At 38.1% G+C, this 27970-nt stretch overlaps 1 protein-coding gene and 1 long non-coding RNA gene across 5 annotated transcripts in view; one reads left to right on the top strand and one right to left on the bottom strand.

Annotated features, from left to right (window-relative positions):
• Window positions 1-7689, bottom strand: part of LOC308563987 (zinc-regulated GTPase metalloprotein activator 1C) — a 35202-nt gene extending 27513 nt beyond the window's left edge. The window contains exons 1-4 of one of the 3 annotated variants that reach the window (XM_081151695.1): window positions 7440-7675; window positions 7270-7356; window positions 4355-4488; window positions 1427-1513 (exon numbers count right to left, since the gene is read on the bottom strand). Coding sequence is in view for 1 of the 3 variants with exons in the window: in XM_081151694.1 (XP_081007820.1) it covers window positions 1427-1513; window positions 7440-7593 (241 nt within the window). In the remaining 2 variants the exon portion in view is untranslated. Of the gene's footprint in view, window positions 1-1426; window positions 1514-4354; window positions 4489-7269; window positions 7357-7439 lie in introns of all 3 variants that reach the window. The other 2 variants (XM_081151696.1, XM_081151694.1) reach the window with 2 other exon arrangements.
• Window positions 7690-7718: 29 nt separating this feature from the next.
• LOC308563988 lies at window positions 7719-27811 on the top strand. Of its 2 annotated transcripts, XR_013999890.1 has the most exons (5): window positions 7719-7929; window positions 9977-10059; window positions 18698-18785; window positions 27213-27300; window positions 27663-27811. It is a non-coding gene; the product is annotated as an uncharacterized lncRNA (long non-coding RNA). The 2 variants fall into 2 exon arrangements; XR_013999891.1 differs by lacking the exon at window positions 18698-18785 and having other exon boundaries at window positions 7739-7929.
• Window positions 27812-27970: the final 159 nt, after the last annotated feature.

Below are 27970 nucleotides of genomic sequence, written 5' to 3' on the forward strand. Positions count from 1 at the left end.
CACTTCAACCTTTTAAGGTCCTTATCTATATTTTTCTTTTCATCCTTCCTCTAAATTGTTTTTGTTTCTATTAGACAGCCTACTCAGTATTCCAGGTATGCATAAAAACCTTAGTTCATTCGAGAAAGTTTGCTTAGCCAGGGTATCAATGTGCTCACTTAATTATTAAATTTTAGTCAAATACACATAAGTTCCCTAGCAATGCTTACTTGAGAAAAAGTGTTTAAGATTTTTATATGCGTGTTATTGTATAAGAGTGATTTTAAATGTCTTATTTTCTTCCAATAAAGAAATATACCAAAGCCAGGAAACAGTTCTAAATGTCCAATAAAGCAAAACAGCCAAAAAAATTTTTTTCATTCATATATTTTTTTGTTTATATTTCAGTTAGGCAATGACAAAGAGCTTTGAAAGGGATTGCTACAGAATTCAGGGTATAGAGAAAGAATATCAATAAAATGTGAAGGGAAGTATTATGAATGCTGTAAAGGACAAATTGTGAAAATGATCCAGAAAGAATAAAGTAATATGAAATAATACAGCCATCAGCTTCCAAAGATCAGTTAATAAGAAGCTAGAATAAAAGCCTGTGATTTAAAAATCTTAGGATTTCAATTTTGTCTAACAGGACATTTCTCTTTAGTTTATTAAAACCAGGAACCATGTTTAACAGGCTTCCCATCCTGTTCATTAAAACTAGCTCCTTTATTAATTTACAATGGAAAAAATATAGTAGACCTTATGCAATATCCCATAGAAGTTACATTTTTCGGCTAAAGGTGAGCCTTTATTCAAATATACACTTAAGAAGAAAAACTTATAAAAGTAATCAAAGAACTGTGTCTTACACTGCCATATAGATTTTTTAAAACTACAGTTCAATATTAAAGACAAAAAAATTGGGATGTTTAATGCCATGTATTTTCACTGATAATTGATGTTTCTTGAGGATGGAGATCATGTGTTAACTTATTTTTAAAATCTTCAGTTTTAATTGCTTTGCAGATAAATATTCAACAAGGAAAACTTATAATAATTGAAGCACTTACAAATTTTTCAGAAGTTAATATTAAACAATGTAGTCAGTACAAAAGCACTTTTCTAGTTCCTGAAAGAACTTTCTTTTATATCATATATCATATATTTTTACTTCTGGAGTTATTTATTTCATGTAAAATTTTAATTCCATTGATATGAATTTGAAAGTTATATAAAATAAAATTTTATAGAAACTATCCAATTTCAGTATTCAAAATCTGTCCAAATTAAACTTGACAGAAATTAATCTAATTCTTCCAAAACTATATCAATGTATTCACATTATAATGCCTTGCATTTTCATTTTTAAATATGGAATATCAAGTCACGAGTGGAATTAACTGTCCTATAAATTCTTGCAACATAGCATTTCTTGAACTTTACTTACCTTCCCCAAATTCATTTAAAATAACTGCTACTCTTTTACTGTGTTGCTCTGTCAAAATATAGTTCAGAAGTGTAGTCTTCCCAGCACCTATAAAATATATTTTTTTAAATAATAAAATTTAAAGAACAATTTTAAAGACACAAAAAAGATATAGAGTTCCAATGGTTTTAAAAATTTGCATGCTATTTTCAAATATTGTTTAACTAAGAAGATTATTTTAGAGGAAGATTAAAACCCTTTGAAAAGTATTAAAAATCTTTTGTTGACATCATTTTATACATACTTATAAATACTCCTACAAGTTGGATCACACAGCTTTCTTCAACCTCATTATGAAAAAAATATGTCTTCTACATAACTTATAATACAATTAATATAAGGGCATCTAAATTTTCTATTAAATAAAAAAATATTGAAGTAATGGCTTCCAAGGAAAAAAGTACTCATGTAGTTTATAAAATATTTAAATCCTTTTGCATGATGACAATTAGCCAAGAATATATGATTTAATTCCCTAAAATTTTACATACAAAGACCTTTTATCTCAACATCCATCATTAACCAGACACAAATTCAAACTGACTATATGTCTACTTTTAGTATGCTTAAAGCAACCTATAAAATTGATTTTATATATATGTATCATACATACACACACACAAAATAAAGAATTGATATAAGAAATAACAAGACAGAATATGCAGTCGTTAGAAAGAAAAACTCATAAAGCTACACTAACTTTATCCAGTAGGTGGCATATTAAACCTAGTATGTTCAGCTGAAGTAGAAGAAAATAATTTGTTTTGTGAGTGCCATAGACACCAAAGTTCATAGAGAGAAAAAACAAATCCCAAATGCACAGCAGTGTAGTTCAATTGTATAAATATTTCATTTATTTATCACTTTTCTGTTGGTGGATATTTGGGCTGTTTTGGTGTTTTGCTATTACAAACACTTGTACACATCTTCTGAAGTGGATTTACAAGATTTCTAGAGTATAATTAGGAGGGATTTATTGAGTATTAGGATACTAATATCTTCAACATTTCTAGGTCATATTCTTTTAAAAACTGTTGAAGGGTAGAAGGCTTGTGTTTAGAGTGCTTTATGTAGGAAGCTCAACATCACTAAAGTGTAAAGTATAGAATGAAAGGGACAACAGACCTTAAGGAGGCAGGGCCATAAAGAAATCCTTAAAGCCAGTCCAAGTGTAAGACAGAGACCTTAAACATGAGTGCTGAAGTAGGTGCTGGCAGTAAAAATGTAAAGGAAGGGGAGAGCATAAGAGACCTAAGAAAATTAATAGGGCTTAATAATTAACCATATCACAAAGCAAAACACTTTAACATGTAGTTCATTCAAAAGTCTACTGTGGACCAGACTCTATGCTGGGTCTTGGTAAAAAGTACACAAGACAGAGACAAACTACCTTCATCATGCAGCTTAAAAGTATTAAGTGGGATATGGAGAGAAATTCAGATCAAAAAAGAGGCAATCATGTCACAGGATGATACATTTAGTAAGGGATGTATAAGATGTTATAGAGCACATAAGAGGGCATCTAGCCAAAGGAGGAAGAGTAAGAATAATATACAAGGACTAAAACTCTTGGCACCTTTTAGAAGTAGGTCAGTGTTGATGGGCCACAGTTTTGAAGGCTGGAGAAGTTGTTAAGAGCCACACCATACAGGACCTTGTAATTCATGTTAAGGGATTTAAACTTTTACCCAAGTGGAAACCACGGAAGGGTGTGACATAATCAAACTGGCATTAATAAAGATCATTAAGGCTAAAATACACAGAATATATTAAAGGGCATCATAACTCAAGACTAGTTAGGAAGATTTTAGAGTATTCCAGGTGGTTAGGATGACAGGAGCAGGAGGATTTGAGGGGATGATAACATGAAGTTTTGGACATGTTGAGTTTGAGATATCTGTGATATCAAAATAGGATCTGGGTGTGAAGTTCAAAGAATGGACGGGGGGGGGGGGGGATTTTAAAAGGAGAAACCAGAGAAGTAGGTGGAAATATCAGAAAAATGGAAGTGAAAGGAACAATGTTTCAAGAAAGAGAAAATGATGATCAAGAATAAAACAGTGAAACTATGCCCTAGATTCAGCAACAAGGTTGTTGGCATGAGCTTCATCCTAAGCTTCAGACCTTTACCTCCAATGCTCTACTACCCTACCAGTGAGCAAAATGAGGAAGGCCAGAGGAGCAAGTCTGAACTATACTGTTTTGGATAAGGAATTTGCTCAATTTCTCACAAGAACAGTCTTTGAATAACACTGGAAAATACCAAAAATAAATTCCATTATAAAATTAGTCCTGAGTAAAAACAGGAATAAACTCACAGTATGCAAAACAAAAAGGGAAACAACAGGGATTTAATTCTTATTTTTATGTAAAAGGTCCTCATGTGCACCAAGTTTGTACTTGTCTCTACCAGCATCTAGGAATGCTATTATTTACCCAAAGCGTTTCACTTTTTTTACATTTCTTAACTTTCCCCATACTTTTAATATGGTCAGATATTTATTCTAGCTCTTCTATTTAACTATAAGGCTTTAAAATAAAACTTCTCTAACTTTTCCAATAAAGTACCTCTATTGTAAGCGCATAAATTGTCCTTTAGGAAACTGTAGTGTGTTTACAAACCTATGAATTCAAATGTCTCTGTGCACTTCTGAATTACCTCAGTTTAAGAAACAGAGTTTTGCTTCCAGGCAAGATGGTGGGCTAGGTCAATGTGGTACTCTATCTTCCCACAACCACATCAAAATTACAACTAAACTACAAAACCACCATCATTCAGAACTGCCTGAAATCTGGCAGAATGGAAGTCCTACAACTAGGGATTTAAAGAAGCCACATCAAGACTGGTAGGAGGAGTGGAGACAGAGAACAAGTTGGTCCCATACTCACATGCGGCAGATAAAAATCAGCAGGGATAACTCAGCAACAGAGATCCCCCATGAGGAGCGAGAGCTCCCGTCCCCTCACCAGGCTCCCCAGTCCAGAGTTCCAGTGCCAGGAAGAGAAGTCTCCATAACTTTTGGCTGTAAAAACCAACAGGGATTGTGGCTCAGTGAGACAGAGGGCTGCTGGAGTTCCAGGCAAGGACTTACTGGGACTCACTCCTTCTGAGCTCCAGTGCAGGGGAAGCAGCTTGAAAGACAGCAGAGACATACGAGGAGAAACTGAATTGTCTGGCATCAGGGCAAAAGCTGGGGTGGGGGTGGGGGGCAGCATTTTCCCAGATGGAAGTGCTGGCAGAGGCCATTGTCCCTTTCCTGAGCCCTCCCCTCACAGCACCAGGAGGCAAGTGCCATATCCGGGTCTCCACCAACCTGGCTAACAACTGTCTGCCTGGCCCTGGTGATTTCCTGAGACCCTGCCCCACCCAACTTGTGGGTCCACTTAAGCTGTTTCCAGTGGCTTTTCCACACAAACGGCCTGTCTTGGCTCATGCTTCTGACTCTCCTAAAATCTCTCAAACAAGCAGCATCTGGCCTCAGTGTGCCTCATACCTCTCGATACGTGGCCCCTAGGCCCAGGATTAGTGGCAGCCAGTTTTGATTTGCAGCTTGGCCTCTCCTAGGCACCTCGAAGCCCAGCACAAGTAGCAGCCATCTGCTGTGTAACTGATGTTGGGTGCCCCAGACAGGACACAGGAGGCGGCTGACCTTGGCCTGCGCTTCCCAGGAGGCCCCAGAGCCAGTGCACCTGGTGGACAGCTTCAGACCACTTCAGAGCACCACCCTATCACCTCCACAAGCAAAACACTCAAGGGTCACACAGCCACAACTGGAGTGCCCAGCTTGGGTGACTGGGGAGGCTGTGCCACTGGACCCTACAGGACACCTACTACATGAGGCAAGCCTGAGAGATGCACAGTTCTACCTAATACATAAAAATAAACATAGGGAGGCTGCTAAAAAGAGGAGTCAAAGAAAGATGACCCAAATGAAAGAACAGAACAAAACTCCAGAAAAAGAACTAAACAAAACAGAGGCAATCAATCTACTAGATGCAGAGTTCAAAACACTGGTTATAAAGATGCTCAATGAACTTAGTGAGAACTCCAACAGCATTAAAAAAGACATGGAAATCATAAAAAACAAAGGGCCAGAAATGAAGGCTACATTAACTAAATGAAGAATAATTTACAGGGAATCAACAGTAGAATGGATGAAGCCAAGATTAAAATCAGATATTTGGCCCGGCTGGGCATGGCTCAGCGGTTGAGCGTCGACCTAGGATCCAGGCAATCGGGGTTCGATTCCCGGTCAGGGCACATGCCCGGGTTGTGGGCTGCAGCCAATCAATGACTCTCATCATTGATGTTTCTATATCTCTCTCTCCATCTCCTTTCCTCTCTCTGAAATCAATAAAGATATATTTAAAAAAAAAAATTTTTTTAATCAGATATTTGGAATATAAGGTAGCAAAAAACACCTAATTGGAATAGTTAAGAGAAAAAAGAATCCCCCCCAAATGTGAATAGTGTAAGAAGCCTCTGGGACAACTTCAAACATACCAACATTCCCATCACAGGGGTGCCAGAAGAGAGCAAGCAAGAAACTGAAAACCTATTTGAAAAAATGACAGAAAACTTCCCTAACATAGTGAAGGAAATAAGACATAGAAGTTCAGGAAGCCTAGAGAGTCCCAAACAAGAGGAACCCAAAGTGGCCTACAAGACACATCACAATTAAAATGCAAAAGTTAAAGACAAAGAGAGAATCTTAAAAGCAGCACAAAAAAAGCAATTAAGTTACCTACAAAGGAGCTCCCATAAGACCGTAAGTCTGATTTCTCAACAGAAACTTTACAGGCTAGAAGGGATTGACAAGAAATAAAGTGATGAAAAGCAAGGACCTATAAAACCAAGATTATTCTACCCAGCAAAGCTATCATTCAAAATTGAAGGTCAGATAAAGAGCTTCCCAGACAAGAAAAAGCAAAAGAAGTTCATCACCACCCAAACAGTATTACATGAAATGTTAAAGGGTCTTTTTAAAGAAGACAAAAAAATATGAATAAAATGGCAATATATATCAACAATTGAATCTAAAAAATAAAACAAACAACAAAAACAGACTCATAGATACAGAGGGGGGTTGGGAGGAAGTGTGAAAAAGGTGAAGGGATTAAGAAATTCAAATTGGTTGTTACAGAACAGTCATGGGGATGTAAACTACAGCATAGGGTATATAGTCAATAATATTCTAATAGCTATGTATGGTGTCAGATGGGTACAGGACTTATCAGAATGATCACTTAGTAAGTTACATAACATCTAATCACTGGAGTGCACACCTGAAACTAATATAATATTGTATGCCAACTGTAATTGAAAAATAAAACAATTAAAAAGAAAAAAATAGTCTTGAAGGGCAGAGATTTTATTCTTACTTTCTCCTACAGTGCTTTACAAAGAGACCTCAAAAAAAAAAAAAGTTTGAGATAGGTCGTATTTCCAGGCATGGCTGGAAGAGAATGGCTTGTGGGGAAGGGGAATTTACTGAGGAATGTCCCTCCTTGTGTCGGGCATTTTACAGACAGGGTACCCTTTAATGGCAATAGACTTATAAGGTAGATATTTCCGGCCCTATTTCGCAGTTGAGAAACTCAGGAGCCCAGTATTGCTTGCACTGTAAGTGAAGTAGATAAGCTTCAGAAAGGTAAGGTAATTTGTTAAAGGTCACAGGCATAGCTTAGGGGCGGGTCCGGGCTTCACACTGCAAAACTAGAACTAGTTTCAAAATGCGAGGTTCATTTTCAACCTCACTTAATAAATGTGAATGTAACGCAGAGGGGGTCTGGGCGTCACTCACCCCGGAGATGAGACGCAACTCATACGCGGAGCGAGAGGCCCAGCCGGTACCTCAGAGACATTTGCTGTTGGCCAGAGGCCCGGATGCCTAAGAAAAAGAGGCACCGTGAGCCCCCCCAAATGCCAGGATACTAGCGTTTACAACATTCTCTGACCGGGGTGGTTAGTTACCTAAATACCCGGTGATAATTGTGACTGGGATCTTAGCGCCGGGGCCAGAGTGTTCCTCCTCCTCTCTCTGCTTCGCCTCAATGGGGACCAATTCAGGACAATCTTCCTCCGCCGGCTCCTCTTCCCTGTCCACAGCCCCAAAAGCCTGGGACATGTCCGCCGACGGCGCGCACTACTCTCCCTCAGCGCAAGAGGTGGGAACGCCTCGCCGCACGGCCGCCGCGCACGCCTAGCGCGCCACGCCGGGCGCGGCTTGGCGTCATCACGCCGCGACGCGAAGCTCCTCCGAACCCCGCCCCTGTTACCTGAGCTGGCGCGGGGACCGCCTGGGCTCCGGGACGCGCCCGGGCGTGTTCCCGGAGCCTGGGAGCCGCCGGGCCGAGTTGTTCGGCGTCTTTGATCAGCGGCTCGGCCCGCGTCGCTGAGCGCCGGCCGCTTTAATAGCTGCTGGCTGGCGGTAGGGCCGAGGCCAGGCTGGTTGGACCCTGGAGTGAGTAGCCTGACCTAAACCCTTCGTGCAGGGCGTAGACTTTCTCAACTTGACACTTCTTAGTATCATTAAAAATATTTTTTTATTCACAGGGGAAAAAATGGGAGACTATAACAATGCATTGTTAATTATAATATTTCTACCAGACGAAATAGCCAGTGAAACCTTTTTTATAATTATAGGTTATATGTATATCCAAATTTTTACAATGTACACCCATTACTTTCATTTATTGTTCTTTGTCACTATTTGTTTGCACCTTAGGTAACCTGAGTTCATTTACTATATTCATTGGTTCATGACACTCATCATTAATCCATGGATAGCCCTCCTTTGTATTTATATGTATTTATAATGAACTCCTTTGCCCCCGCCCCTGACCCAGGAACATTAGCAATAAGCTGCAGGTGCCTACATGTCCCTCTCCTAGTCCAGCCCGGGGCCTCTCCCCTAAAGTTGTGAACACAATCATGAATTAATTATGGGTGATTCGTTATTACCTCTTTTCTTTTTAGTTTTATTATATATATTATAAATATATATATAGTGTTAAGACAAAATTAACATTGTCTAAGTATATATATATTGTTTAGTTTTGTCTTTGAACTTTGTAAAAAGAGTATCATACAAAAAATGAACTCCTGGAGTTAGCTATGTTTTCTACTCCACCATTGTATTTATTTTACAATATTATGTGACTATACAGTAATTTATTTTTAGTTTTTGTTAATGTGTTATTTAATTTAGACAATATATTGTTTAATTTTGTTTTATAACTTTGTAAAAAGATTATCATACAAAATATTAACTTGTGGGTTAGCTATATTTTTCAACTCCACCATTGTATTATATTCTACAATATTCTACACAGCAATTTATTTTTATTTTTGTTAAGTTTGTAAGGTTTATTAAATGAGTGGTTGGAGAGGAAAGTGACAAGCAACTACAAATTCAAGAGAAAAACTCTTGGTTATTATAGTTCTGGGCATGGCAGAGGGACACGAGGCTGACTCTCAGGGGACTGCTGTCAAGACAGAGCTAGCAGAAGTGAACCCCAAGCTTTCCCTCTGATCTCTTGTGCAGAGTGAACAGTTTATCCATTTCCCGTCAATTGTTTCCAGGTTTTGCTCTATGAACAGCACTGAGCCTTCAGCCCTGCATGACTCCCTGAACAGAAGCTTTTACAGCCCTGACCACCTTCTCCAACATATTTTTCAGGCACATTCTTGCAGATTCCTTTACATGGCTCTGGCTGAATATTATATTAACATCTTTTATCTCTCAGCAAGAGGAACCTGTGCCCCATAAGGCTGGCTTAGTCAAGGTAACCAGTCAAGTATTGCCTCAATCAGAGCAAAAAGTTTTTACCCAATGATCAAAAATTAAAGGCACCCCAGTTGTCCATCCCATGATGAATGGGTAAGCAAAGGTGGCATATCCATACAATGGAAAATTATCTCATAGTAAACATGAATAAAGTGCTGATATCTGCTACAAGATGAATGAAACTTGAAAGCATTATGCTGAGTGAAAGGAGGCATTCACACACCATCACATACTCACTGTATGATTCCATTTATATGAAATGGCCAGAATAGGCAAATCTATAGAACTAGATTAGGTGTTACCATGGACTGGGGGACTGAACAGAGTGACTGCTAATGGGTACATTTTGGGAGTGATGAATATATTCTACAATTGATTGTGGTGATGGTAACACAACTCTGACTATATTAAAAACCAGTGAATTGTACACCTTAAGTAGGTGTATAATGTGACCTATGAATTTTATCCCAATAAATCTGCTATTTAAAAAAAAGTGAAAAGCCCATCTGTGCAAAATAATGTGGTGGTGCCAGTGTGAACTGCAGAGAAGCATTGCCTCAGGTCCTGCCCCCAGAAGTTTTAAGTTCTAACCTTCTGAGCAAAGTTGAGTTAGAACTTATTTGTGGTGATTTCCCAATTGTGCATACCTAAGTACCAATACAAAGATTACAGCTTAATAAAATATTTCCTTTTGTCTGTTTCCATAATACTCTTCATCAAGGTATCTATGAAGTTTGTGGAGTTCTGTCATTTTCTTTGCTGACTCTAGTAATTGGACAGCATAGCCAGCATGTGACTAAAGAGGTGAGCATTAGGATTTATTCAGATATATGGCTTGCATTCTCAGCTTTCCCTGAATGTCTGGGTATGACTGTTTTTACTACTATCTTAACATGAGACTTACCAATTTTATCCATTTTATTTTGAGTGTGCTTTTGTTGTTATTTAATCCAAAATGCCTTTTAAAATAAGTTTAAAAACTTCCTAAGTATAATAGTGTAGATTCTATTACAGTTTCTAATATACCTTTAAAATTTCCTTAGTTTTGCAATTTTGTTTAGTCTCAGTTGCTTTATGGTAAAACAAAAACAACAATAATAATAATGTGTGGATCCCTTACCATCTGATAGGCATTGTTTTAAGCACATGAAATGTATTACCTCATTTAAGTCTGCAACATGAATATTATTTGTATGCCCGTTTTAAAGACAAGGAAACTGAGGCTTAAATCATTTACCATTGCAACAAAGGCCTTGCTCAAGGTCATACAATCAGTAAATGGCAGCCCTGAAGATCAACCCAGGTCTACCAGATACTAAATCCCACGCTCTGCAAACTTTTTCTGTAAAGGGTCAGGTAGTAAATATCTTAGGCTTTATAGGTCAATAGACAAATTCGATGATATTATGTAGGTCCTTACACAATAAGAAAACAAATTTCCACAAACTTTGAAATTTGAATTTTATATAATTTCCACATGTAATGAAATACTATTCTTTTAATTTTTTCAACCTATTGAAAATGTAAAAATTGAAAATCATCTTTAGCTTACAGTGTGTGCAGAAAGAGGCAGTGAGCCATAGTATGCCAACTACTGATCTAAGCTAATATGCACTACCTTGTTAAGTGGAATTAAATAAAATTTTGCAAAAATAGGTCATCCTTGCTATTTTAAACTTGGTTGGTTAAATCATTCACCATTGCAACAACCCCCTTCCCTTGAAGGGTTGGGTACCAGAGTTACCACTGTACTAATAATTTGGACGAAGGTCTGAAGCTGAGAAGCTTAAATTATTTCTCCAAGGGCACTGATACCTGGCCTTGGAGAGACCCAATTTAGGCAGCATTTAGTTTCTGCACTATGGTTGGAGGCTCTCCTGCACTGGAGTAGAGCAGAGCCAAGAAGCTCTCAAGCTATCTATTCCTTCAGCTCAGCTTCCTGCCAATAATCCTGCTATGGTCCTTTGGCATAATTCGTTGCTCCTCCCCTTTGCCTCATTTTCTTCCTTTGAATAGTTATGACAGTTGCCATGAGAAAAAGTGAGGACAGTAGCTATATCCAAATCAGAGGAGAGCTAAAAATAATGTCAACTTGGTTTTGTTTTTTCTCTCTCAGTTTTGCAACTTCTGCAAAGGAAAGAACAAGCTAGTGGCCAGCACTAGCTATTGGTGTAGAGGAAAGGAAACCGAGGGTTTCAGAATTAACTCAGTTCCTCTTATGTAGCTGTACTTGATAAATAAATTAATAAATAAACAAAACATTTCTCAAACGCTTAACACTAATAGGTTAATTTGCTATTTTCATTATGTGCATGTGAACTTAGTGGGAACTTCTCTGAAAGGCCAGAGGCCAACACTTTTATTTTTGTGACTGCTTTAGTTAAGATAGTATATCAATATTCAAGTAGCATAGAGTCCTCTGTTAAGATATAAAACCAGTATAAACACATGAAATAATATTTTATCCTCAGAATTTTGAAGGAGGTTGGCAGCAGTGATATGTACATTTTAGTGTTTTAAGAAAGTGTGAGTATCATTTAAAGGCTGTTAGTAGTATTATTTTAATTAATCAACTGAAGCTGTTAAACCATGCTATTTATAAGGTATAGTTCACAGTCTAGTCACTTATAAATCCGTTTCCCATAATTTTTTTTAAAAGCTTTTCCAGTGGTCAATAATTAAAGCACCCCAATTGTCCATCACAATGAATGGATAAACAAAATGAGTGGTGTACCATTCACTCTAAAATATACTATCAGGCAAGGAGTGGGCATTGAGCAAAACAAAACAAAACAAATGTTGTGTAATGATTTATGTTGTAATAGTTTAGGAGACCATTTAAATAATGTACTCTTTTATTGTCAATAGAAATTTAACTGACATTTGTGGCTTTATTTAAGTTTCACTTTCTAACTTTTATAGTTTTTGGGAAGTGTATGCTAAAATCCACAGGCATCTGCTCATGATTTCTTAAATGTAAATAAAAGACACAGAAACAAAAGAAATATTTCCATTTTTCCTTTCTCTTACTAGTCCTCAAAATCCCCTCAAGTGGTGTTTAGTTGCATTTAACTGAAATATTGTGCTATCAACAAAGCCAGGTCTTCCTGATTTCAAAGACTGGTGTCTTTGAGGCCCATAGCTCTGTCTCTCAATTAGGCACCACAATTCCACTTGTGGAGAAAGATTCATGAACTTTCTTTTAGATTGATTTACTTTCTTTCCTCTTATTATTTCTTTTCTGCCCTTGAGTCTCAGTATAGGCTGCTCCAAATACATGGCAGCAGATATGTTGAAGCCACCTGGGTCTCCATCTCAATTACATAATCTTTCTTCAGGAGACATCTTCCCATCACCATCCTTCAGCACACCTACCTCCTCTTGTTGTTGTTGTTGTTTAGAGTGGTATATTATTTATTGAGATAATTATCAGATAATCTTTCCCAACTCTAGACATTTGAACAACAGAGTGTTTTTGTATTTATTAATTGCAACATCTTATAGAGCAAATAAATTTTTAAATCACATTTTGATTCTGAAATTTGAACACCTACTTCTTCTACAAACTGCCTTTATTTTAGCAATCCTTCCAAACTTCTGTGTATAGTAATTTGAAATTCCTGAATTACATACTATGTTACCCATTCTCCCCCTTTTTAAAAACAATAGCAGAACCCCTGATTTTTAAGCTAGGTACACGGCCTCCAGGGGAAAGGCCACACTAGACTTCCCAGTCTACCCTGCGGCCAGGTACGTCCACGTAAAGATGTTCTAGCTAATGGAATGTACGGCGAAGTGTTGTGTGGCAGTTGCCTGGAAACTTCGTTCCTTCATCTTGCTGCCTGGGACGTAGGTGTGATGGCTGGAGTGCTTCTTGGTTACTGAGAATGTGAGACACATGCTAGAGGTGGGGGAGCAGGAACCTGGAAGCAGACTGCATGCTGAAGACTGCATTGAGTAGGGCCACAGGAGAGCTACGTTACTTAAGTTTATATTCATGCCACTGAAACTAAACCTAATCAGTAGAGGGTTTTATTTATTTAATCATCTTTAAAATAATATAAATAACACCTGAATGTATTCTAAATAGAAAAAAATTCAAACAGTACAAAAGCACGTAGGGTAAAAAGTGAGGATCTCTTTCACTACCCTCAGTCTCACTCCCCTTCACTGATATTATATAATTACTGTGAATAATTTAATAACATTAACCCAGAAATTTTTTTCCCAGTCTCTGCCACTGTCATGGAAGTCAGACATTTTTCTATGCATTTGTGTACATATGTAGCTTTTGTTTTTAATATAAGAAGGAACACACAAATAGACTTTGTTCTGGAGCTGGCTTCCTTCACTTACCGATAGGTCCTGATCATTTTTTCTTCTCACCAGAGTTAGAATTACGTCATTCACTTTTACCCACTATTCCTGATCATTTTTTCTTCTCACCAGAGTTAGAATTACGTCATTCACTTTTACCCACTATTCTTTTACCCACTATAGATGATAGCTATTTCATCATATCTCTGTAAGAGACGTGTAGATTGAACATATGCAAAAGGTAAATTCAACAGATTCTTAAGATATATAAGAAAGTAGTCTGATGATAAGCTAAAGTTTATGTATTTGATAGTAAAATTTATTCTTATTCAAGCCCGGTGTTTTAGAGTTGTTAGCTTCTTACTAAATTAGCTTAGCTCAGTTGTAAAATATTAAGGTTTAAGTTTAGTTAACTATAATATTAATTTCTTGTCAACAATTCTGAGTTACTTATAATTAATATCCTATGCATATACTTCATTTATTGTATAACAAGCTTGTGTTTTGGATTGTGTGTTTACTATGCAGAAATTTACATATGGGCTTTTACAATTGTAGTTAGTGAGTTTGGGCAGTAGTGTACAATATACAGATTAAAATTCATTACTGAGTTGTTGCTTGGAGAAAAATGAGCTTTCATATTACGTCTCAATTATAGTTCTGCTTTGTGCTTAAGTTATAGCTTAACACGTCCAAGCCCTGAGGAACACTACTAGAAACTATTAGTAGAATATTAATCTATATACTTTTACATCATAATTGTTCTTTTTACTTCACATATTTTTGTTTATGAAATGCTGCGAACCACACAAGCTAATGGCAACAGAAAGTTAAGCATACTTCTTTATGCACAAATAAATACAAAGTATGTATAGAAATGGTATTTATATACCTACATATAATTGTAAGGGCAAATCAAGTTGTTAACATGGTTTGCCTTTGAGGAAGAGGGAATACAGAAGGTGGTATGGTGGCAGATGCAAAGGGTGGGAGAAGCAAGCCCTCCCCCAATCAAAAGAAAGCCTTTAAAAATAGCAGGTATAAGTTGTTGTTAAGTGATGACGTGTTGTAGCACTGTTAGCCCCTAGTGCCTTCCTCCTTTAAGTATGACAGGGCCAGCATCGGAGTTAAAGCACATGCTTACACACAAGCGCTACAGTTAGAAGATAGCTGGGAAGGAGCCCAGGGGTTAAGAAGAATCATTTTTCATTTCTGAGTTTAAGAAAGTAGACGGACAGACGCTCAGAATTATTTCCTACTGGGAATTACTGCCACTAATAAACTTTGGATAATCCCTATTTATCCAAATTAATTAGACACTATGAGTTTCAAAAAAGGCTTCCTACTAGGATCACAGTGACACAAATAAACGACACCACACACGTACACACAAGTAACTTAAGAACCTGAGAAATATTACATAAAAAGACAACAATTTTAACATAAATGTCATACCTAATCTATGAAAAGCACTAGCTAAAAGCTTGGAAAGGTGACAAAGCCATGACTGCATAAAAACACACCAAGACGTTGAAGATTCTGCAAAGCAGCGGGTGACTAGTACTATTCAGGGTACGGCTACACCACATTTTGCCTTGAAGAGGTGAATAAAGGTGGCGTCATTTACCATAGTACTTGCATTTTTTCTCTTCCTTTTGGGCCTCAGATTAATTTTTTTCTTTCTCCTTTGGAAAATACTTTGGTGGTGTTTCCTCTCGTCACATCCTGGACTTAGCTGTCCCTTATTGGTCAATAAGGAGGTACTTTCCTGCTCCCTTTCACAAATCACTCCTAGCTCTTTTCAGTATCCTTCAGATGGCTTCTTAAAACAATTACAATTTACGAATGAAGTGAGATGATGTCTGGGCGCAACGGGGGTGCGGGGGACACGAATGAAACAAGACTGGCTATGAGTTGATCACTGTTGGAGATGAAAAATGGACACACAGAAATTTACTGTGCTATGGTTGAAATTTTCCATAATGAAACATTTAAAAAATAAAGCCAATTATTATTTTTAAAAATAAAAATAGCATGTATAAAATACAAAAATAAAAAATGTGTATATAATATAATCCTGTTTAGATAAAATTGTGTATATTTGAATATATGTATATACATATATATGTGTGCAGAAAATTATAATAGAAAGAATAATATATATGAGTACGTATTTGTAGAATAACAATGTATATGAGGTGAAAAACATAATTTGATCATCATATATGTAGTATGATTCCATTTCAGTAAAAACTTAAATCCAAGAAATGTCTATTTATATGCAAGTATGTATGAGTATGTATATATGTATGTAATGGTAACATATGTTTGTGGGAGTAATATGTTTGGAAGGATACACCTCATGGTAATAGTATGGGCCACTGCAGAGAGGTAGAATAGGTGAGAAGGACAATGGGGAAAGAGGAGAAATAGTTACCTTTTATTTTTTTTTAAATCTTTGTATTATATTATTGGTTACAAAAGCATCACAATTTTTTAAATGTGAACAGTAAACATTTTAAAATAAGATATTGATATATATCAGCAACCTTTTATGGAAGGCAAATTTTTAAATATCTATCAAACTAATAATTGCATATGCATTTTGACCTTGGCCTAGAAATTCTACTGATAGGAATATATCCTATGCACATACATATGCAGACATTTATCACATTCACAGCCATATTGTTTTAAAGGTAAAATGTTGGAAATATCCTAACTATCCACTTATAGGGGAATAGCTAAATAAATTTGGCTCATTCATACACAGAAATACTATGGTAAAGTAAGGTTTTGCATTATATTTACATATGAAACCACTAGAAGCACCTTTACTATGAATGGCCTACAAGAAAAAGTTGGACAGAAAGTGTCTGAATGAAGCCTTCTGATTAACAAGGTAAACTACAGTATACAATGATGGGTTTTGAACACAAGCATGATAAATTTGTATACAGCTTAATTGAACACATTTAATTTCCTATAATATTCATATCCTATCCATTAAACAAATAATTACGATTTTCTTTAACAAATAATAAGCTTTATGATTATTCACACTTTAAGTTAAAGGATACATTTTGGGAGATTAAGTAAAAACTTTGAAGTTAACAATTGACTAACCTGAAAAGCTATTTGCTCTTTTTCAGTAAACATTGAAGAGAAAAATTAACGTATTATAACAGAGACAGAGCACACATAGACTTTTGCCCTACCTGGCCAGTGCTCTTTGTTCACTGTGCTTTTGTAGTTACCAGAATATAAACATTCATTCTATTATCTTTACTGAGCAGAAAAATAACCAGAACAGTACTTTGAATTCTAAAAGTTTTTTGGTCAATGAGATTATCTTTCCAAGGTTTGCATCAAATATTGTGACCCATAAATCTCTTTTAATATTAAAGCAGAATCAAGCATTTTATGCTTTATTTCACTAATTGCATTTATTTTGCTAATGCAAGAGTCATTCAAAAGATATAATGTTAGGTAGAAAAGAAGAATGCAGAATTGTAAATATAGTGTGGTTCCATTTGGGAGGGAAAGAAAGGAAAAGACAGAATGGTTAATATAATAATATTTATTTTTACTATTTCATTTAAAATGTGTCTTCATCAACTTTCTTCCTTATTGCTTTCTGAATAGTGGATATAATTTTGGTCAGTGCTTCACCATTAATTTCTTATCAATCCATTGCCATTTTCCCAGCTGAAAAGTAAAACTTCCTTTTAACTTTTTATTTTGTCACTATTTCAAAATAACTTACAAAAGTTATGAAAATAATGCAGAAATTGCCACATATCCGTCATCCTGTTTCCCCTAATTTTAATATCTCACAGTCACAGCACAATGATCAAAAGCAGGAAATTAACATTGACACAATATTAACTAATCTTACAGACCTTATTCAAATTCTGCTATTAGTCCCACTAATGTCCATTTTCTGAACCGGGATCCAGTACAGGATCTCTCACTGCACTTAGTTGTCACATCTCCTTGGTCTGCTTTAATCAGGGCCATTGCTCCATCTGTCTGTCATGGCTTTGCCACTTTTGAAGGGTATTGGTCAGTTACTTTGTAGAATGTCCCTCATCTTGGGCTTGTCTTATGCTTCCTCAGGATTATATTCAGGTTATACATTTTTGGCAGGAATACCACAAATTGACATTATTACCCTTCTCTGCATCATTTCAGAGGGTACATGATATCCACGTGTCCCTTTCCTGGTAATGTTAATTTTGATCTCTTGGTTAAAGTGGTGTCTGCCAGGATTCTTCACCATACTGTTACTATTTTCCCCATTGTAGTTAATAAATACCTAGAGGGGAGATACTTTGAGACCATGTAAATATCTTGTTTTACATCATACTTAGCTCACTCATTTTATCATCTACTATTCTTTTGTTAAATTAGAGCTTTATTAAGGTATAATTTACCTAGCATAAAATTCACCAATGTGAATGTACAATTCAAGAGTTTTATTATATTTATATAGTAGTGAAATAATCACCACAATCTAGTTTTAGAGCGTGGCCATCGTCCCCAAAAGGTTCTTTGTGTCTGTTTACAATCAATCTCCTCTCTACCTTAGGCCCAGGCAATCACTGAACTAGTCTATATCTTTGTTTATACAATGATTATTTTCTCATTACTTTTTACCCTTGCTCATCTGTACATGAACAGACATAGATAATTTAGTAATGAGAAGACTTAAATCTAAAACCTTATTTGGTATTTGACACAGGATACTGACCAGCTTTGAAGTCAAAGAAATGGTAAGTAATTCATTGAAATCAGATTAAAAATAGAATTTGGATAGTCTAAACATTAGCAGGGCCTGAATGATCCAGTTGCTTAATACATAACAGTCATTCCAATTAAATTCTCTCTCTGGGTATGTAAAGTCAAAGGCATTATCTTTGATGTCTTTTATGCACCAAGTAATTCTGATTTTGTCACGTCAACCTGCCTTGGAAAAGCGTTAAGGTGCAGAGGTTTTGTTTCTTTGTTTTGTTTTGTTTTGCTTTTGCTTGTTAGTTTTATAAATCTTCACTCCTAGGTTTGCTGTCTAAAATTATTTTCATCCAGAGCCAAATGTACTAACCCAATGCAATATAATTTCCAGGACATTATGTCTGTCCTACACCCTTCAAGCAAGCTTCACCATCTTAGAGCTCCCAACTGCCAGCATATAGGTCAAAGGTAGCCCACAGGTATGGTTTTTGTATAAAGCAATGTTTTAAAAATCAAGACATTGTCATTTGTAAAAATTTATATATCTGGCTTTTCTTGAAAATTCTTAAATCTAATGATACAGGGCCCATGTTTCCATAGCTGGAGCTGAGTAGTTAGAGCCCACATGAAGAACAGAGCATATGTTGTTCAGTTATGTTGTTCAGTTTGCGACGTCCCCACCTATTCCCTGTTCAATCACACCAAGACTGCTTCACTCATTTCAGCTCCTTGCCTGGCTCCACTGGGCATTTGAGTTTACTTATTTAGGTTGAAACCTGATCAACAATTGTTGGTTTTTTTTTAATTGAGCCATAACAAACAGAAAAAATCTCACTAATCTTAAGTGTACAGATTAATGACTTTTTAAATATAACCATAGATTTGTACATAGGAAAATTGAACGATTTTTCATCCCTCACCCAACACACCACTATTTTTCTCTCCCCACACTTCCAATGAGCTTCCTCTTGGATGCGTGCAGCTGGGAGGTCAGGTAGGGGATGGTGTCAGGGCACTGTTCCAGCTCGCTGGGCAGCATGTCCACCTCACTACTCTTCACCTTCAGCTTCTCCAGGTACTTCTCCCATTCCTTGATGGTGTTCTCCAGCACCATGACCATCGTGTTCTTCTGCTCCAGCTCTTTCAACAGTTCGTTGTTTTCCTTCGCCTGGTCTTCCAGTTCTTCACATCTTTTCTTTAGTTTGCTGCTTCTAAAAGAGCTGTCTCTGAGCTTTTGAGTGTCAGCTCATAAGTGTGCAGTGTTGCTGCAGTCACCTGAGCTTGGGGGCAGGCCCTGGAGTGTGCTGGCATGCTCCTGCTGCAGGAACAACAGGTTCTTCTGCTCACTGCAACTGGCTTCCCAGGTCTGTGACTGCCATGCTGACATTAAGATGACATCAAGGGTTATCAGGACAGGAGACAGTGTAACTTATCGGGGAATGTATCTAAAGTCCATGGGGTGGTAAAACGCATTGTAAAGGGCTATGTGGCTTCAAATGGCCTGCTCCCCACAGCATTCCAGACAAAGCAAGGCCAAGCCCTGCGGCAATCCTGGTGCACCTGCAATGGGGATCCCTCATCCTGCAGTCCCACCAATGGCAGGAGCAGCCCCTGGGCTGGCCTCTCCTGCCCCATGGGATTGGCTTGGGTGCATGGTGGGGATAGTCCACAGCCTGGACTGGAGCCCTGGTGAGGGTATTTTCTGCATAATGCACTGGAAGACCCTGCAGGCAGCCAGCCCTAAGGTTGCTGCACCTCACTTTTGCCCTCCTTTCCAGCTCTTCACCCCCCCCCCCCGAATAATATTCTTGTTTCATGGGTACGGTATCACTTATTATCTCTCTGTGGATATCAATAGTTTTCTGATTCCATCATAGTCTTGGTTTCTTCCAAGTTGCCATGTTGGTTTGTTTTTATCTATACCTTTCATGTTGGTGGTTTTCATAGATGTCTGTTAATCTTTGGTTGTCTATTCAAATTTAGGAGTGAGGTACTGAAAAAGCTTCTTGGAAGTTCCTATCCCATGGGTGAGCCTTGTTGACTGCTGGCTCCAGTTTTGGGTCATCTAGCTGGGCAATTTAGTTGGGCCACTTTTGACATCAATATCTTTTATGTCTTTCCTCCCCAAGAGGTCAGAACATTCCAGCCTTCAGGACAATGGAATTATAGTGCAGGTAAAAGACTTGGGATTTCATTGGGTTGTAAATGGTTCCATAAATGTTCACTGAAACCACGCCCTTCTGTTTGCAGTACTGAATCCCACTCCCCAGTGCGTAAAGTGTTCCCTCCAAAGGTGATTTTCTCTAGTTTACCTTATCCAGTCTCTGCCAAGCTGGGAGAGGACAGTTATCTGGCTATACAGAGTTGGGTAGGGGAGCTAGGAATGTCACTAGTCCTTAAACAGACTTACAAGCCAGTGCTCCCGTTTTTAGCCCTATTATTATTCCCAGAGATACTTGACATTCCCAAGCTTTTGGGGGGTCTGCAATGCAATTAGAGATCACCTTTCTCTTGTCTATATGGCTTCTAAATTCCAACATGTTCTTTTTTCCCCTCCTAATCTCATTTTTATTGTGGATTTCTGCCTTAAAGAACAATTCGTTTACTGCCATTTTATGAGGTTTCAGGAGAAAGCCAAAGCAAATGTATATAGGGTGGGGCAAAAGTAGGTTTAGAGTTGTTTATATGAAAAATAATACAATAACTAATAAACAGTAATACAAAAATAAACTCTGTGTTTCTAGTACTCACAACTGTAAGCCTACTTTTGCCCCACCCTGTATATTTTACCCCTGCTCAGAAGTCAATTTTGCATTTTTACAAGGGAACTAAAAGCTATCTTAGGAGTGTCTGAAGACATACAGGCCTGCTTTACATTTTGCTACTGCCCATTCCCCAGTTCGGTGTATCTGGTCAACAGTTGTGTCCATAGAACAGAAAATTCAACTCTGACTCTGCTTTTATCTGAACAGCCACAAGTTCACTCACTGTTATGGTTCAGTTGTCAATTGGAAAGGAAACTCTAATTGCCAGTAGCTTCAACTACCCCCAAAGGGACTTTGTAACTGGTTTTTGTCTTTGAACACTAATCCTCTACCATCTTTGATTTTATTCTGCAATAAAGTCCCTAATTTTTGAGTGCTCAGTATGTGCTAGGCCTTGGGCTAGGCACCGTTACATGCATTATCCCCTTCAGTCCTCCCTACACCCTGTGATGCCCATGTTATTTATTTTATAAAGTGGGAAACTGAGGCTCTGAAAAGTTAAAGAATTTGTTCAACTTCACATATCCATTAAATAGTGTAGCTAGGGTTTGGATTCAAGTTGGCCTGACTCCGAACCCTTTTCCACCCCACTGTGCTGTCTCAGTGTTGATTTCTTTCTGGGCTTCTTGAGTGTTCATTTTCATGTGCCCAGCTCATTCTATATGTTCCCTTCTCCTTTACCAACTCAGCTGCTGTACTATGTGCCCTATATCAGTGAATGGCATCCAGTTGCTTTAGCCTTTGCAAATGTCTTGACCACCCTCCCTTCTACCATGTGTCTGTCTACCTTCTCACCCACTTAGGCATCCCTTCCTTGGGGAAAGGATACCACGACCTTCCAGAGGTTGATTTGGTGCCTTTCATGTGCTCTTAGAGCACACATAGAATTCTATCACACATACAGAAGTAGTGATTAGCCTTCTAGAAATTCTCTTTTCACTCATCTGTCTCTCAATGACAGTAAGCTACAAGCTCCCAGGGACAGCAGCAATATTCACCTTATTCATGTAACATATCTGGACCCTAGTGTAATACCTGGCACATAGCAGGTGCTCAATAAATATTTTGTTGAATGAATGAATAAATGAATAAAGTTATACATGTACCTCTATCTGAATGAAAAGATTTTCTCATTTAAAATAATGTTCTAATGATATTTTAATGTTTGTCAAGAAGGATTTCATAACCAGTAAGTCTTTGGTGCTTTTTATTTATCATTCAGAACATAGATAATATTTTAACTTCAACACTTTAAACTGTAGTGTGGATTTCAATCCATGAAGTAAACTGACAAGCTTTCAAAATACTTATTAAATTTCACTGTAGAATCTTAAAATGTAAATTTTTATTTAAATATAAGTTAAAAGGTCATCTAAAGTCTCAGATAAAAATCTATCATGCTTTGAAGTCTTCCATTTTAATTGAAACAATTCCATTACATAATTATGAAGTACAATGCAAGATATAGTCAGGAAAGTGTTTTGATCTCCAGTTCTTACTGTGAGTGGATCTGTTGCAGTTTTTCTTGAGGCAAACATGATAAAACTTCTAATCATGATTCCTGAGGAGATAGAAAATCATACAACTATTACCAGAATTTATGCAAAATGTTTCTTAGAAGATGTGGTGTTGGTGGGGTTTTTTTACATTTTATGATTTTAAGTCAGCCAAATTAAAACAGCAGATTGATGGGATAAAATGTAAAGAATGGGGAGTTATAACAAACTTCCCCTGAAAGAGCCTAACCTTGTACATAGTTTTGCTTTTGTTTTTTAATTACGAAGAATTCAACTGTTTTTGTCCTGCTACCCAATGCAAATCATCAGAGGGCCTTGAGAATCCTCCAGTTGGAATTCAAGTTAGAATCAAAGAAGATGTGGGGAGGCCACAGTCAACCTTTGAGCTACCCTTAAGGGAAGAGATTCATTGGCCAAACATTACCTGTCCAGGCATATTCATACTCATGGCCGCACAGTAATGAGAATGAATGGTCTCCAGTTTAAGGCAACAATATGGATGAATCTCATAAATATAATGTGAGACAGAAATGGTTCTACTTACATAGACTTCAAAAGCAGATAAAACTGATCTACAGTGTTAACAGTCAGGATATTAGTTACCCTGGGAAGAATTCGACTGGAAAAGATTATGAGGAGGGCTTCTGGAAGCTTGTAATGCTCTCTTTCTTCATCTGGGCATTTGTACTTTGGTATATTTACTTCCTTAAGTTCATCAAGCTATGCATTGATCATTGTGTCCTTATCTCTCTATATATTACACATTGAAAAAATTTACTAATAAAATAGGCATCAACTGTACTATTTTCCAGTCATTTACTCCCGTCTCAAGAGCTCCTAATCTTGGGGAAAGAATGCCCTGAACTATGGCCTCCAAAAATGTGGCTAAATGGTAGGTATGAAAAACTTGGTTAACAGTATATTGAAATATAAGTTTCACTGGGAGAACCAAATACAAGAAAATATGATATTCTAAAACCAGATCACCATATGCAGAATTTACCAAGAAAATGCTGAGAACCACTTCCATAATTCTTGGATCCCACAGAATTTTTCAAGAGATCTTGTTGGAGAGGATTTTGCTAAAGAGAGTTCCCATTTCTGCCTATGGTTGTGGGGAAGGGGAGTAAATGAGGAAGGGCTGCCTCTTCCTTCCAAGGCTTCTAAGACACCTTTCAGAGAGTTTGAAAGGACACTTTTCCTGCAGCTGGGAGTCACAAGGATGACTCCAGACCAAGGATATTCAAGCAGCCTAGGGCACCAAGGTAGAGGTTGTGTTGGAATCAGCCAGGATTATCAGGCCAAGGAATTTCTGGGCATTTTTAACGGATCATATGTGGGCCACGTGGGAGACATCCAGACAAGTGTCATTTGAGGTCCTGTCCAGCAGGGTCACTTAGAGAGCAGAGGACCCTAGCTAGCAGCAGGAAACTGGAGAGAAGCTACAAATGAATCACAAGTGAATAATAGGAATAGAGATGAACGGACCAGGTGAAATGACCTATAGAAGAGAAATCTCCAGGAAACAATCTTCCAAAGGACCCAAGAAAAGAGTCATCTTTGATTATCTGCTGCAGGCACAGAAAGTGGGAAGCCAGCTTACAACAGTGTCGGTTCTATGAATGCTTCCTCATACCTTACCATTCCTCCAACCCGAGAGGTCAGAAACTGGCTGGCCAGCTGGGGGGAAGGGGGGAAAGAAAGGAGAAGTGGCACAAAGTGGAGAGGAGAAACCAACCACGCATCCTTCCCCTTCTTGGCCTCTGCAGGCTGCCAGCCTGAGGCACACCCCAGCCAGGGGAAGATGTGCTATTCAAGATAAGATGGAGCTTTGATAAATATCTTTGGGCTAGACATTCTGGTCACAGGCTTGAAATTATATTTGCAACTAAGGGCTGTTACCTAAGAGTAAGAGAAAAGTGATGGCACCTGTGCACGGTTCCATACAGGACTGGCGAGAATTATCCCCACTGAATGTGCACAAAATTTCTAAAGACTCCATAAACCTGCCTAGTTTCTGTCTTCCAGTTGGCTCAAGGTATTTAGGGAGATTAGTTGTTTAAAGAGAGATACCCCACACTGGCAACAAATTACTTGAAGGGTGAATGCAAGTCAATAAGAAAAACTCCAAGGCTTTAATAGACAAGTGGGACGAGATATAAGTAGACACAAAAGAAAAGTGCAACTATATGGTGAATTTTCATGGAAAAATATTCAACTCATCTAACGAATAAACTTAAAATTTTTATTTTAGCCTAGTAAACTTTCAGTGTGTGTTTCCTAAGAATAAGGTTATTATCTTATCAAATTTAGGAAGTGTAACTTTGATACAATAAGATGCAGATTTTTGCCATTTGCCTCAGTAATATTCTTTGTAATATTTTTTTTCCTGATCCAGAATTCACTACAGCATCCATCATTGCCTTTACTTGTCCTGTCTCTTTTAGCTTCTTTTAATCTGTACCAGTTCTTCAGCCTTTCTTTTTCTTTCTTGACATTAACATTTTAAAAGATTGGCAGTTGTTTAGTAGAATGCTTCTCAATTTAAATTTGTCTGCTATTTCCTCATGATTAGAATCAGGCTTTTTTTTTTTTTTTTGGCTTTTTTCTTTTTTGGCAGGAACTTATAACTTTTGACCTAATAAATTCCACTTTTCCACTTCTGGGAATCTATTATGAGGAAATAATAGTAAACATGTTTTAAAAAATAATTTATATGGCTATAAAGCAACACAGTGTTTTGTAATAATAAAATCCTAGCCTACATATTCTGAGATCATACGCGATATCCAACAGCACGCTCTGTCCTTTATGTGCATTATCTAACTTAATCTTTTCAGTAAAAGTAGTATGGCAGCCTCTGTTCACTGCTCACCCAACAACTATTCTCCCGTTTGTCGCTCTTCTGTTTTGGCAACTCAAGAGAATGAGTCAGTAGTTCTCAGCCAACCAGGATTGCCCACTCCTGTCTCCAGATGCTCTTTCCCAGCCTCCCTTGCACCTGAGGAGAAGTATCGGGCTCATTTCTGGCCAGTGGGTTCTAAAGGCAAGTTTTCCTGGAGGACTGCTGGGAAAGGCAGTGCCCACGTGGAGAAAGCCTTGGCCTATTCTTTTCTTCCTACTTGGGGTACTGGTGTGTGCTATGCCTGCTTGGGGTCATGGGACCATCTTGTAACCATGAGGTCATAAGAGCGACAACCAAAGGCCTACGTGCTAAGGAAGGCAGAGTGGAGCGATAGAAAGAACCAGAACACAGGATGGCATTGCTGAGTTGCTGACCTAGTCCTGGGCTGCCTTCCTCTGGTTTACTTGGATAATAAACTAAAAGATTAAGCCACTTTTATTTGGACTTTTAGTAACTTGCTGCAATAGATATTGCAGATAATGATAATAGCAGGAATCATTACAGTCACTATAAGAGTTTTACATAATTAACCTTTATAACAATGCCTTATCAGTGATGAATGTCAGATGCAGCCTGGAATAGAAGCCCATTGCCGAATCCCAACAAGCATGGACCAGATCCCAACTTTTCCCTCCTCGGGGACAGCAGAAACTGGGGGGAGGAGAGAGTTCAATATATAGTGGATGCTTGGAAAATTCCCCAGGCATGGGAACAAGCCTAGGCATGGGGAACGGATTCTCTCTTTATGAAGAAGAAAGTAGACTGACTGGGGACATGGATGAATAGAGAGGCCTGAGGGAGGTTAGGGAGAGAGCTGGGAGTCAGGAATGAGGCCATGACCATGTCCATGTGGGCATTTCAGTGAGAGCAGACTAGCGGACCAGCACCTGACTCTCTCCTCCATAAACCCTCCCTCTCTCTCTGAGACATGACTTTGGGACAGTTGCCTGAATCCTCCTGTAAAGAACTTTGTATTTCTTCGTGAGCGTCCAGTGTGTGTGCTCAGGTTGAGGAAGATGAGGATGGCAGTGTCAGATTTAGGAGGCATAATTCCACTCTGTGCCTGTACTCCACTGGACCAATGCTTATCATGGACTGCCAGGTGGCAAGAGGTAGACCTCAAAAGATAATGACCTCCCTGGCCAGTGTGGCTCAGTTGGTTGGGGCATCATCCGGTGCACTGAAGTATTGTAAGTTCGATTCCCAGTTGGGGGACACACCCAGGGTATGAGTTCAATCCCTGGTCAGGGTACGTGCAGGAGGCAACCAATCGATGTTTTGCTCTCACATTGATTTCAGTCTCTCTCCCTTTCTCTCTCTCAAATCAATTTAAAAATTAAAAAAAGAAAAAGAAAAAAAAAGACCAATGATTGAGACAAGCTCTCACTGTTTGGTGATTTTCATAGCCTGTGGGGTAAAGTCTGAATTCCTTGATACTCAGGCCCTGCCCACTTCCAAAGCTTCATTTCTTGCCACCTGACTCTGTGCCCCTGAGCACCCATCTCCCTTTTAATTCCCGGGGTAGGCAGTGGTGTCCCCAGGCTTCCTGCCATTGCATACAGTGCTCTCTCTGCCTGGGACACCCTGAACAAAGCCCAGTGCCTACTTGTTCCCACGCCATTGCGTCGGCAAAGCCATTCTTCCTCAGCGTCAGCCTTTCTGCCAACACCCTCTCCACAAGAATAAATAATAAATCACTTCCTCTCGGTGCTTCCTCAGCTCGCAGAAGCTGCGCGACGAGACCTGCACAGCTGCGCAGAGCTCCAGCCTCTTTCATATTTCACGATGTGTGTCTCACTGCGAAACGGTAAGTTCTAGGAAGTCGGGACAAATGTTGTTGTTTGCCACTGGTATCACTTAGTACAGAAGCCTGGCTAACAGTAAATGTTTGGGGAATAAATGGAAGGCACATAAATGATGAGAGAATTAATTTATTCATGACTCACTTCGAGGTCCTTCTAGTTATAAAATCCTATGGTATTTCCATTCAATACGAAATAGCATTGTACATTAGAGTATGACCTAAATCCTAAAGTTAAAAGACTAATATATATAGTAAAATGTACATATAAAAATGTATAATGTGTGCATATATATGCATATATGTATATATCACCATGGTAATTTTAAGGGTAAGTTTCTTAATCTTTTTTCTTTTCATATTTACAGATTTCCTACAATAATATGAAGCATGAAGCAGAGAACATTAGAAACTCCAACTTCTAACATCCAAGCCGTGGCCAGCTTGAAATACCAGCACGCAAAACTTTATCTGTCCTCAGTTATAAAACAACAATAAAGATATCTATTTGCTGGTGCTGGGTTCATTTCTCAGTGCAAGAGATAAGTACAAAGCAAAGGGAAGGTATTCATAGACCAGCACGACTAAATACTCGAGAGAAAAAAATAGATTCCCTCTTCCCCCTGAAAGACACGTGAAACTGGGCCTCTCAGTCATGTTCACTTGTACTGAGCGT

Source organism: Miniopterus schreibersii, assembly GCF_964146895.1.
Source record: "Miniopterus schreibersii genome assembly, chromosome: 11".
Lineage (NCBI taxonomy): Eukaryota > Metazoa > Chordata > Mammalia > Chiroptera > Miniopteridae > Miniopterus > Miniopterus schreibersii.